The 14353-nt window shown below is 34.0% G+C and overlaps 1 protein-coding gene across 7 annotated transcripts in view; it reads left to right on the top strand.

Annotated features, from left to right (window-relative positions):
• Nucleotides 1–14353, top strand: part of LOC119636830 (serine-rich adhesin for platelets-like) — a 41038-nt gene that overhangs the window by 22089 nt on the left and 4596 nt on the right. For 3 of the 7 annotated variants that reach the window (XM_038032499.1, XM_038032498.1, XM_038032505.1), the window contains exons 2-9: nt 1367–1900; nt 2002–2340; nt 2432–2580; nt 2655–2822; nt 2966–3264; nt 3339–3800; nt 6158–6862; nt 9996–12534. In XM_038032499.1, the coding sequence (XP_037888427.1) occupies nt 1469–1900; nt 2002–2340; nt 2432–2580; nt 2655–2822; nt 2966–3264; nt 3339–3800; nt 6158–6862; nt 9996–12534 (5093 nt within the window). In that variant the 5' untranslated portion in view covers nt 1367–1468. Of the gene's footprint in view, nt 1–1366; nt 1901–2001; nt 2341–2431; nt 2581–2654; nt 2823–2965; nt 3265–3338; nt 3801–6157; nt 6863–9995; nt 12535–13706; nt 13975–14353 lie in introns of those variants that run through there. The other 4 variants (XM_038032504.1, XM_038032501.1, XM_038032502.1 and 1 more) reach the window with 4 other exon arrangements.

Raw genomic sequence — 14353 nt, 5'->3', positions numbered from 1 at the left:
GGCAACTTGTATATAATAACAAGTTGGGCTTATTATTAGTTGATTTCCAAATTGACGTGACGGGTACGGGTACTTCGAGAAGGATATATTTACATTATGCTCTGTTTACGCGTTAGTGCAACTGCCAAGTGTGGATGTTTACCACTAATTTATTATGTATTAATATCACCTAAAGAATGCACAAATTTCAGGCACCGTTTTTTATACCTTTCACCACCTGACTACTAGTGTTGAAGAGAACATGCACGCTTATGCTTGTGCTAGTAGAAATCTTCTAAACACATAAATCCGCAAATGGTAAACGCCTTGAATTACAATTCCATCGTAGCAATTAAGAAAAATATCCTCACCTTTGAACGATTTCTCATTTGTAGTAGGTATATATATAGTGGTAGGTATAGGTATATAATAGGTAAATATATATATACAGTAGTAAGTAGATATATATATAAATAGTAATAATTGTAGGTATATTTAATATATATATATATATATATATATATATATATATAGTACGTATATGATTGTAGTAGGTATAGGTATGTAATAGGTGTATATACATAGTAGTAAGAATTTACAGTAGTAGGTATATACATATATATACAGTAGTAGGTATTTATATATATATATATATATGTAGGTTTGCGTAATACATTTCACCATAAACACTATTATTAATATAAGTTATGTATGTCGAAACTTGGATCGCGATGTATCGTTCTTCAATCGATACATCACAGAGCAGAAGCTAGACAATTCGTAGGAAATTATTAAGAAATTTATTTATGAATAAGAGTTTCATTAACTGAAATGAATTTTATATTGAATCATACTTTACAAACACAAATGCTTGCAATCGTCGCATTATGTTGTAAGCAGAAAACAAATGTTCTCTTCAATGGTTTTGAGGTTATATAAAAAAAAAAATAAAAATAAAAGTATGTGTATGCTTATCCTGACAATTATAAAGTACTCCACAGACAGCTGTTGTAAGACAAACTATTCGTGATAATAGGTGCTTACAAACAAGCAGCTGCTCTCTAGCTAGTTTTTTTGTATCGCGTTGAATAGCTGAAGAAAATATGGTTTGACAAAAAGGGGAACAGCCGCGTTACCATTATTCTAATAACATAGGATATTGTTGTTGGGTTTTTTTTTTCCTCTCGTTTTTTCCTTTTGCTGTTAATAGTACATTTTGAATAATGAAAAAAATAAGAAAAAAAAGGGAGGACCAATAATGAAAAATTGCGAAAAAGAAAAAAAAAAAAAAAAAAAAAAAACTTGTCTATCCACGCACGCATCATCATCATCAATCCAAAAACACTGCAAAATATGTTTTTCTCATTTTTCTCTTTTCCATTTACAGAAAGTGTTAAAAACAGAAATTGCAAAAATCTGTAAATGATTAGTATTTTAGGAAACAATTACAACGTGACACAATAAAGTTCAGATATAAACGGAAACAAAAATGTCTGCTAACGATATACCTCGCATTATGGTATTTCGGCCTACGTGGGATGAATTCAAAAATTTCCCAAAATATGTAGCGTTTATGGAATCGAAAGGGGCGAATAAAGCTGGATTGGCAAAAGTTGTGCCACCGCCAGAGTGGATACCACGTAAGAGCGGCTACAATGATTTGGATGCATTAAATATAACAATACCGGCACCCATTTGTCAAGTGGTCACCGGTAAACAAGGTCTCTATCAACAAATTAATATACAAAAGAAACCATTGACGGTTAAGCAATTCTCGGAATTGGCTAATACCGAACGTTATCAGACCCCAAAGCATTTCGATTATGAAGATTTAGAAAGAAAATATTGGAAAAATATAACTTATGTAGCTCCGATTTACGGTGCTGACGTTAGTGGAAGTATAACAGATACTGATCAGGACGTAAGTTGTGTTTTTTTTTGTTTTTTTTTTTTTCGTATTTCTGGGACAGGAAAAGTAGGGAGGAAAACGTTGTATAATTTCTTGTTTTTTTTTTTTCATAGAGTTGGAATATTAATCGTTTGGGTACAATACTCGATTATGTTAACGAGGATTATGGGATACAGATCGATGGTGTTAACACTGCTTACTTATATTTCGGCATGTGGAAGACTACCTTCGCATGGCATACCGAAGATATGGATTTATATTCTATAAATTATTTGCACTTTGGTGCACCAAAAACTTGGTATTCGGTGCCACCAGAGCATGGTCGTAAATTAGAAAAAATTGCAAATCAGTATTTTCCGGCCAGTTATCAAAATTGTAACGCTTACTTGAGACATAAAATGACTCTAATTAGTCCACAAATACTCAAACAGCATGATGTACCGGTAAATAAGGTGAGTTAGATGCGAAAAGGGTTCACGTTATAGGAAGAGACGAAAAAAAAAATAAAAAAATAAATCGATATTTAACATATCTGAATTATAGATCACCCAAGAGGCGGGTGAAATTATGATAACTTTTCCGTTTGGTTATCATGCGGGTTTTAATCATGGTTTCAATTGTGCTGAATCAACAAATTTCGCAATGGAACGATGGATTGAATATGGCAAACGTGCCAGTCAATGCACATGCAGGTAGTTTAAGGTTGTGCTTTATCCATTTTATTCATTGGTATTAAAAACAATGCAAAACTATGCGATCCCTCTAGTAATGATATGGTGAAAATATCGATGGATACATTTGTTAAACGTTTTCAACCGGAACGCTATCAAGCCTGGCTTGCTGGTACTGATTACGGTCAACATCCTGAAGATCCACCTAACGCAATAGTGCCTGCCCCGTTGCCCTCACATTTGGACGTTATGTGTAATAAAAAGTATGCATTTCTTTTGAAAATTTTTTTTTTTTTTTTTTTTTTTTCATTTCTGGTCTTTTACTGGGAGAAGCTTTTATTAGAAATTTTGTTAACATTTATATTTGTTTTGTTGTTTATCCTCGCATACCTGTCAAACCCCTTAGTAATGGGGGTGCTGATGCTGATGTTCCAATGCATGTCATACAAAGAATGAAAAAACAATGTAATCCCACTAAAGTGAAATCGTTCAAAGAACGTAATCCCGATTTAGACTTGGATGAAATACAACAGAATCCCAATATACCCGATGATATTAAAGCCGTGCTTAAAGAAAGCGTATTAACTTTAGATGCCGGCGAGGAAGAGCCAGCCATAGTAGGCGATGAGAACGATACAAGTGAATTATGCACGAGCAATTTTAAATCAGAAAAGGAACTTTTAGCTTACATAGACGATGGCGCAGGTATGCATGGATTACTTTAGGATAGTTAAGCAGATCACATTTAGCACTATCTTTTCTCTTTCGCTCATATGCAGACGAAGAGGATGATGATGATTTTAAGAAACGACGAAATAAACGCAAATCGGACGCGGATTATGATGATGATTGGTTGGTTACGAAAAGACGTACGAATTCGAGGAATAGCACTGGTAAAGGACGCAGTCCTAGAGGCAAAGACAAATTAAAAGATGACCGTTCCATATCGCCAGCATCGTCAACCTCTTCGACATCAACTGCCAAAAGCGGTCGTCGAAGCGGTGGTGGTGGTGGTGGTGGTGGTGGCGGCAGCAGCAGCAGCAACGGCACCGGTAATCAAAACTCTAGCACAAAATTACCACGGAAAAATTCTACCAGACGGAAGAGATCAGAAGGTTCTCTACACCTTAATCATAGTAGTTGTAATTCGTTTAAAACAACAGCAAAATTAACATTAAATCAGCCAACATCTGGCGGCGTTAGTAATGGTGGTGGTGGTGGTGGTAGTGGAGGTGGAGGTGAGAGCTTTTAAAGCCTCTTCAATGGATTTATCTAACAAAATAAATGATTATATAAAATGATGCGTATAAATATTATTTATATACATTCACACACACACACACACACACACCTGGTTTTCAATCCTCTATTGTTCTATGTTTGTTTCCTTTCGCATTTACACACATCAAATCCATCCTTACATCCAAATGTCGACATCATTATAACAAAAAACCAAGCATTTATCCCATGTAAATATTTTCATAAAATTTATCTATCATCTAATCTACCTTTTTATATAATATATATTTTAACCTCTTCATCATAATATATCTTTCTATTTTAACATTATCATTATGTGTTTATTAAAATATTTCATTTTCCTAAGTCTAATTGTATGTGTCTTTGCAACCCCCATCCCCCCTAATAGGAATAGGAAAACTCATCAGAGATATAAATATTCTTTATCAATGAATGTTGTTGATCGATATATTTTCATATACTTCTTTCTGCCCCCCTCGTAAGAAAAAGAAAGAAAGATATCGGTATTTAATGATTACAGATCATGTCTTTAAAAGCTTTGGCAGAAAAACCGTCACTTTTAATCCTTAGCAGATACTAATCTAAGAGCCAATAAAGCCTTTGCTTAGTGCGACGTAATACGTTGCCATTTTCCAGCAAGAAGACCAACGGTCACAAACACGTTAACCTAATGACCTAAGCATAGTAAAAATACTCCATTGACCTTTCAAAAATTCTTTCCGAAAATTGCTTACATCAATGAACTTATTATGGACAAAATATTTTACAATTTTTACGAATCGTCTTGATATTTGGATAGCATCAAATATTCCATGACGAATAAAACTTTCTCGTTTGTCTTCTACATAAGCATATTCGCTATATACAGTAATAAATCTGGGCATCAAGCTTGAGCTTTTTAAAACCACTTTATGGTACAAAGGTACATTATGTAAGTGCGGATATATCCGAAACCCAGAAGGACTTGAGCTAGAAGCATTTCTCACTGACCAATTTAGAGGTGCTTTTCCAATTGTTCCGTCTTTTTTTTTCTTGCGGTCAACTTACAGATCATATTTTGAGGAGATCTCGTACTTGGAAGTGTTTCAACCCACGAACGAAATGGTTCGGATCGGACCATTTTTTCGACCGCTTCCCATATAATGCTTGATTTTGAAATGTTAGTTATTTGTGCAACTGTACTAAGCGAAGTGGGTTAAGACATTTAATGTGGGTGGGTCTTACCTCACTATAATATTTTTACTTTTTTCTTAATGATTTCAATTTTTATATAAATTTTTTTATAAATGGCATAGAGAATTCTTAAGTTCTATGCACTAACTATTAAGCGGACGTTTTCCATAACCTTCTTCTTGTCCCTGTAGGCGGAACATATATATATGCTGGTGAAATAGGCGCTCGAATTCCCGTGGGAACTAAACAAAAATTTTCATTCGATTGTTCGATTGCATGGCGTCTCACAGCATTATGTGGAAACCAAATAGATTTACAATGCTCTTCACATTTATATATGCAATAAAATAATACCTCCGGTAACGCTTTTCCTTGTTGGTTGAATCAAATCAAATGCGCCACTAGAAGGCATTGAGCCAAAAGTCGGCCTTGTCAGCAAAGTTGTTTCTATGACGAATAACGCCATCTTCTTTCAAAGGGCTTAAAGCGTGCATCTTGCATTAGGCCCTAATAACTGTAAACGGCAATAGGTTAGTAAGTAAGACCCCTAATTGGTTAATTGGAATCTCAATGACGCACAGCTGCAATATTCTCCTTCCTCCATGGTTCTGAGTTCTTTCAGGTAATTTGAGAACTGACGTACAACAATTTGAGTTCTTCCAAAAGATTTATAATTGCTTAATGAAATAAAAATGATTTGAAATTGATGTTAGAGCAATTGTTGGAGCGAGTGAAAATTTCAAGAAATTATCTCAATATATGAAGGTTTTGATGCGTGATGCGTAGACTTCACGGTGTATGGATAAGGTTTCGCTGATTGAAATATCAAAAGTACCTAAAATGAACAAAAGTAAAATTTCCGAAGAAATCCATATCTGTATCTCTTATCTGTATCTATCGGGCACAAACAACCGAAGAAATTTTGCCAACACTCGATTTTATAATTTTATTAATGATATTTTCAAATTTCTTGTTACATCCAGTTATTAATTTTCACTTTTATTATTTTTCTTTACTCGAATGTTCGTTTTCCTACAGCTGTTATATGAACACATTTCTCTACTATTATTAATGATGCATTTTAATTTTTTCTTTTTTTTTTTTTTAAAAAAGTATTAAAAACAAAACTTTAAAAAATTTATATTTTTATCTTTTCAAAAATTTTCAGACTCTGAAAGTAAAACTTATCCGGCGAATAATTACAGTTTCGCTGCTGTGATTAGCGAACATCCTTCATTGCATTTTATGCAACAACGGCGTAAATTTGAGGGTAAAATACCGAAACTGAATCAACAATCTCAACAGCAGCAGCAGCAGCAGCAGCAGCAGCAACCACAACAGCAGCAGCAAACACAAATGACCACAAAATCGACGGCGATTGAACCAATAACTTCCTCCACAACAACAACCTCCCCAACAACAAATCCAATAATATCCACTTCGACTACAACAGATGCTCGCGTGGTTGTTCAGGCAATCGTTCCCGCATCTTCTACAGCGCTATCATTAGCTGGGGCTTCGTCAGCAACAGCAACTTATACAAATTCTAGTCAAGATCAAAATCCTACGGAGCAGCATACAATAATTTACAGCAACAGCATGTTGCCGGCAGCTAACACTCTAAATGGTATTCCCAATCATCAGCCTCCTCCGCAGTATATAACAATGCAAGTGGCATCGAGTGATGCGCTAAGTCCTAGCAATCATAATACAAGTCCTCCGGCCACTGCCACAACCAATACTGACGGTACATTATTTCAATATAAATCCGAAATTATATGCGATAATCAAAGGTATCAGGCATCACAACCGCAAACACAAAACGTCCATAATGCTTTAATATCGGCGGGCAACAACGGCGGCTCTCAAGGTAAGCAGCTGCGAAAAGAGATAGAAATGCATTAAGATTGAAAAGAAAATTTATTTTCTATCTCGCTCAATGTGGGTTTTTTTTTTTTTTTTAATTTGGAATTTTGTTGTTGTAACCTCTCTGTTCTTTGTATACGAATATTGTAAAAATATTTGTTTTGTAAAATTATATTTACTAACTCATCCGTCATCTATCAGCTCTGTTAACGTTCTTATTTTTCATCATCAGTTAATAAACTAACTTTTACTTAAAAATGTTATTCATTTGTGTTTGGTTTGGTATGATTTTTTTATATATATATGTATATATATATATTTATATTTTTTTTTTTATATAAATTGCTTATTTTATTTTAACTTTTATTTTAAAACACATGCCTGTTCGTTTTATTTTACAAAATAAAATTAAAAAAAAATTAAAATAAAAAAAATTAAAAAAATAAAAATTGTTGGTTTTTCCCCCCTTTAACAAAACGGAGCTCAATCTCGAATCTCGTATATCTGTATACACAAAAACCCAACACTTCAAATATTTGAAAGTTCGTTCCTTCCCTCTTTCTTCCCTCGGCCACACCCCCACCCACTATTTCATAAACTTCATTCATCAATCATACATCAAATTGCTTCTATTTCATAATTTATGAAATAAATATTTCTGAATTGTTTTTATTCTCTCGATAAGAAATTTGTTCTTTGTTCTTTTTTGTTTTTTAGTTTTCCTTTTTTATATAATTTATTTACTTTTATTTTCTTGTTTAGTTAACTTCAATATTTAAAACAATAAAGAAAGAAAAACAAATTCAGCAACCACAACCACGACAGCGCAAGCAATGCAACAACACTGAAGAAGAAAAAAAGCCAGTCATTACTTACATAAATCTTACTGCAAAATAAAAAAAAAGGCAGAAAGTAAAAAAAAAAAAAAAAATCATAAAATGCACAAAATTATTACTATTATTATTCATAACAAAAACAAAAAACAGAGACCTCTTCCCAATCTACTACTACTACCCACCAATCATTATCAATTACTATTAGAAATTGATTATTCTTTTATATCAATCTAAAAGGATTTTTAGTAAATTCTTATACAGTATATCACCGAATCATTTCTTAGCTCAGTAGAAAAAAAGCATTAAAAAGTAGTTATTGAACCGATCAGCGATCACATGAGAAAATCGTGAAAGAAGAGAATTTATTCAGTTACTCCGAGCAAAGATGTAACTTTTTTTACTTACCATATTTGCCTTTGCCATTTGTACTAACGCGAAAGTCCATACCATACAGGGGAACTACTGCGCATACCGTTCTACTGAGTGGAATACTCTCTAAATTGCGAAAATGAAGACAGCATTCAGAACTCTAGCTGAAATGATTTTTTGCAGATCAAAAATACAAATGACTTGGTGGAAAGATTTTCACGGCATTGCCATCAATAAATCTTGGCTTTGCCTTTGACGATTCTACATTAGAGCCTATGAAAACTAAGCCTAAATTACATTATAGATGCTTCCGTTTTTATGCCATAGACGAAAATATTCGCTGAAAAACGGGTCGAAGTAGCTCGCATAAACATCGACACATAATTAATCCGCCATAAATTCATATTAGATGTTTGCAAAAATTTTGATCATTATTTTTTTTACGTTGAAAAAGCCATTTATTGTGTGGTATACACGTTAATGAAAATAGTTTCCATCATTTTCCACATTATTTTGCAATATATTTGATAACAAGGGCGACATCATGTCAAAAAAATGTTATATTGGCTTGGCAGCGATCCGCTCATCGACCTCTGTTCGCACTTCTTCAATTTGGAGGAATCGCATGCCAGCCAAGCCATACTGCATCGAACTGAAAAAGTTGTGACCAGGAGGTGCTATGTCTGGGGAGTATGTTGGGTGTGATCATCCACTTCCAATGCGAGCTGCAATAGTGTATTCTGGACAACTTTTGCTGCAAAAGTGGCCAAAAATTTGCATTTACGGGGAATTCTTGTCTCTATTCAAAACCGACAAATGGAATATGATGGAGGCTTCGGCATCAGATTTCTTTAAATCGTCCAATCGTCGTGAATTTGTAAGAAGCAGAATCTTGAGCGCTCCATAATTAGCAACACGCTGAATAAGTCAATAATATTGAACGGAAAACTGTTATTTCATGCAGAGGACGATCAAAACTATCGAAATCAACCGTTATGTGCACTGGTATTTCCCACTACTTTATCGGTTTTACCTGGACAAGTGGCTGATCACAATTTTTGCAAACATCTAATAGTTACTTGGAGCCATTTCGAGCTACGAATCGAAAGATCTTTGATCGATATATTAACTGGCATTCACGCAATTAATGAAAAGATTTTGCACGTGATGCGTATTCAAAAAATGTGCCTCAAAGTGAATAAATTTTTCTCTTTTTCGATTTTCGTTCTAAAAACTTTACGAATTCGTAAAAATCGAATTTTTTTCAAATGTTACTCGTGACTCAGTTAACAAATTGTGTGTAATTTTTGTAGTCGAAATTGGAACTGATCTTTTTCTTCCTTTTTTTTTTTTTATCAAAAATTGATTAAAACAAAATTCAAAAAATAAAATACTTAATTGTCATAATTTTGGTTGTTTCCACTTACCAACGGAGAAGCAAGTACTGCGTCTTAAACACTGCGTCTTACACACTTGTAATGCTCAACAAGATGATAAGAGTAATGAATACAAAGATTTTAGTTTTAGTTGTTTTATTGCGAAAATATCAGTTTTAATTTCTGCTTCATTAGTTTTGAATAAATGTTGAACTTATTTTATTCCATTTAATTATTAGTAGACGTAGTTGAAGAAATCAATTTGTATTTGTTATTTAAAAGTTTTTGGTTTCATTAAAAAACAGATTATTCAAGAAAAAAAAAAAAAAAAAAAACACTTAAATATGTATTTATTTTAATTTTTTTTTAATTTTTTTTTTTTTTTTTTTCTATCTGTCAAACCAACAACAACGAAAATTCGTTTTAGTTTTTCAAATTTTTTTTTTTTTTTTGTTTCAAATCTTTGTTTTTACAACAACAACAACAAAAATCTTTTTTACATTTTTAAAACACATGTATATTTAATTTAAACCACAACAAATTTTTGAAAATTAAGACAATGTGGTCACCACTATTAGTTCGTCCCCCTTACTGCTCACCACAACTTCAACCAATGCCGCTGTCAATGATACCAACACCATCAGTCACCTTGCAACAACCGGCACCGTGCTCCACGACAACAGCGACGGCAATGCCATTGTGCACATACATCACAACAACAACAACAACAATGATAGCGGAAGCCAACGGCAACCACAATATCACTACATTACCACCACCAGTGCCGCCGCCGCCAGCAACGGAAGCGGAAACTGCACCGATAACGGGCCGACTACGGCAACAACGACCATTGTTTATGAAAACTATGAAGAAGCCAGCGGTTCATCAAACGGAGGCAGTACCATCATCAAATTTGAAGGCAGCGAATATGAAGTAATTAAAAGTGAACCTATACTCGAACAAGAGCCACAGCATCAGCAACAACAACACCATCCGCAACAAGAAGACGTTCTTATTAAATATGAAGATGAAAGTTTTGAAGACGAGTGCTACGAGGAATTCCAATCTATTGTTGCCTCGCCGCAGTCTCAAGCCCAGTCTGCACAAATTGATCCGACACAAAACCAAGTAGATGAACAACAAGAACAACAACAATCGCAGACAATTACTTATAAAACTATAACGATGCATGACAACGATAACAATCAAACCGTTACTGAATCTATAGCGGTTCCCATTCCGCCTGCGGGGCCTATTAAACAAAAACGTAAACGTAAAACACGAACAGTTTCGGGGGATGAACAGGGAGAATATCTGGAAAAAATGTCTGTGCGAGGCCTTGATATTCAACGGTACGAACACATAATCGATGGTGTTTCCTATTGCTTGGTTTGTGCCAAAAATAATGTTTTCAAGACTTTTAAAAACAAATACAGCTTTCAACGACACGCTTACCTCTTTCACGAGGGGGTCAATCGTAAAATTTTCGCATGTCCAATATGCAATAAAGAATTTTCTAGACCAGACAAAATGAAAATGCATAAAAAAGATAAGCACGGCGATATTATGGCAGCTGCAACGGCGGCCAATGTCGACAAAATTGCAATCGAAAGCGTAGCCTTAACTCCGCCGTCGGCTAAGAAATCTCGCTCTACTGGCAACACTAAAACTCCCAGAACACGCAGACCACGCAATAATTTACCCAATTTAAAGAAGAATATCGTGAAAGAAAGCCCTGCCAAAGATGCTGCTACCCAAAAACGTTTAGCTCAAATTGATAGCGTGTTAGATGAAGTCCAAAATGCCGACTCGGACCATTCCACGGAAGGCAGTGGCCTCCAAATTCAAAGTTCGACTATACTGCAACCGGCTACAGTTCAGCATAGCATATCGGCTTCACAACAACAACAGCAGCCGCAGCATCATCCATTGCCTTCAATAGATTTCAACGGTATGATACTACCAGGAGGGGCTCAGTTGGCCATTGCTAATACACAACAGCACGCTAATAGCTTGCTGCAACAACCGCAACAGTCCAGTGTTATAACCACGCAAACGCCGCACCAAACAACAGTGGCTGCAGCTAATAGCAATGGTCCGACCACTACTACCTTAATCTATTCCAATCAAATTGACTTGCAGCAAGCATTACTGCAACAGCAGCTGCATGGCCAAAGCATTATGATACAGGATCAAGCTGGCAATTTAGTGCCATTGCCCTCGATACAAACAATAAATGCTAATGCGACCTTAGATGGCACGCAAACTATATATACTACTCAGGCACCTGCTAGACAACACATTCAGCTACAATCACAACCAGCTCAGGCAACTGGTACAACCACACTTCAGCAAGCTCAACAAACCTTAGTGACGCATCAGCCGCAAATTAAAGTTGAAAGTGCACCTCAGCCTTCCTCCAATTCCAATACCACTACTTCTAGTCATGCATCGGCTCAACATTACGAGCTTGAAAATGTAGCCTATCTATCATCGACCGCTGCTACACCGGCAGCTCCGTCATCCAGTAGCGATCCGCAACATATTACCGGCACATTACAAACTTATCAAATTCTTACGCCAGATGGCTTACAAAGCTATCAAACCACAGCTACTAAATTGGAACCAAATGAATTGGCTGAACTGTGCCCTACGTACAGCATGGGCACCAGTACGCCGCAGTATACATTTAGTAATCATTTAACAACTGCGGCTGATCCTTCGCTGCATCCCCAGCACCACCAACAACAGCAACAAACCCACCAAGCTTCAACGAATAGCCATCCAAGCTTACATCATCAAACATTAACCCATCATCAAGGTACGCAACAACACCATCAGCATCCACATCAGCCGCAACAACATCAACATCAGCCTCAACACCATCAATTGACTACATTGGCGGCGGCACCCTCCCATCATCATCCCCATCATCAATTTATGGAATTGAAAAATGATTTATTAATAAAAAGTGGTGACGCATATGCCTTGGATGCGGCGACTTCAATGTATCATTTGCCCTTCTCGCCTACGTCTATGATAAATGCAGTTAGTGACGTAAACGCAACGTCATTATTGGAAACCAAAGAAATTAGGTAACGACTACAACACTATTGCCTTCTTCTTCTGCATTTTAAGTACATAGATATGTATTTTTCTTGCCAGTACAATTGCGAATGCGTCGATATTTATATTAATTTAATTGTAATTTAATTGTTTTTGACGAGTAAAACAAGGCTGTAGATAGGCAGTATTACGGTAGATTAAAAAATTTCTTGAAACATGTTGCTCTGGTTGGAAAGGATTAATTTTTGATTTTATTAAATTTTCATGTATTTTTTTGTTGTTGTATTTAAATGAATATATATATATATATATTTAAATTTTATTTGTTATATAAGTTGGTACTTTCTTCTTTTTTTTTTTTTTTTTTTTTGTTTAATAAGATTTGCATCAACGAAAAATAATTAAATTAGTAAACAATGTTTGCATAAAAGCATGTTTTCATACGCCTTGATGTATCGAAACTTGTTGACAAGTAGTGCATATTTCTCTTCTAATAGAATTGTTTTGGGCACAAAAAAAAATTTCTATTATTAAATTTAACCTAGCAACATGTTTCTTAGCGGAATTTTTAAAAATAGTAATGTATACAAAGATTTGTATGCGAATTGAGTGCACAAGAAAACATTGTTTACGAAAACAATTATTTGTAAATTTGTAGTTGTGTGTGATCAAAAAGATATTATTGTTGCTACTACTACTACTACTACTACTACTACTCCTACTCTATTGCCACTGTTAATACTTTTACACAAGGAATTTGTGCTTACTCTGTTTTTTCCTACTACTAACTTTTTAACTCACCACACTCTTCCTAACACTTTATTAAACACTTGATGTTAAGTATCTCGAAAGTTTTTTTTTAAAATTAAGTTGAAAAGAGTTTATGATTTTTTTTTTTTTTTTTTTTTTTTTTTTTTGTAAAATTTTGTGCATTTTATTGATTTATGCGTTTATTTATTTGAGTTCCTTCGTTTATTTAGAATAAAATAACTTAAAAATAGTTATCAGCGTCACCTTTTTTTTTTATTAGCTTTTGTTTTTTTGTTATAATTTTAATATTAAAATTTGTTTTTTCTTTTTTTTCAAACATCTTTTTTTCTTCTCTTTTCATTTGAACACGAACGAAACAAATGCAAAAAAAAAAAAAAACAAAACAAAACAAAACAAAAAATTCACATATACCACAATATTCAACAACCAGTTATGATATCAACGAATCCGTGCTGTTAGCACTTTGAATTCTTCTTACTTTCAAATATTTTCTAAGCGGTTTTCTTCAATTTCAATTTCGTCATCTAAATGTTTGTTGTTATACTATTTAACAAAGCCAAGCATCATCCATCCAACCATCATTACATTACATCTAACATCCTGTGAGAGTATCTAACCTTAAAACTCCAAACTCAAACTCTCTTGAATTCTAGCTCATGAACTCATTTTGTTAACACCCGTTTCGGCTGCTGCAGTTAAAAATTGCATTTTTTTTTTTTTTTTTTTTTTTTTTTTTTTTTTTTTTTTTTTTTTTTGCTTTTTAACAATGAATGAGAAAAGAAATTTTTGTTTAAAACAAAAATTTTTTGATGAAAAGGTATGTGGATTTTTTATTTATATATTTTTATTATTATTCTTACTCTTTAATTCTAAATTAGTTCTTGGGATCATATTTTATTTTTTTTATTTATTTATTTATTTATTCATTTTTATTTTGAAAAATTTTTATATGATTTATAAACTATCTGGAGTTTTGATTAGCTTCCAATTTTTAACGAAGTATTGGAATTTTCCGGAAAAATAAGCGGTTTTTCCTGCAATAGATTTTTTTTAAATTTTATTGTTTCAAAAACTTCT

This window comes from Glossina fuscipes, unplaced genomic scaffold (genome assembly GCF_014805625.2).
Source record: "Glossina fuscipes isolate IAEA_lab_2018 unplaced genomic scaffold, Yale_Gfus_2 28, whole genome shotgun sequence".
In the NCBI taxonomy this organism is placed as follows: Eukaryota; Metazoa; Arthropoda; class Insecta; order Diptera; family Glossinidae; genus Glossina; species Glossina fuscipes.
Note: the sequence above shows the minus strand (reverse complement) of the source record. Positions and strands in the feature narration are given on the sequence as shown.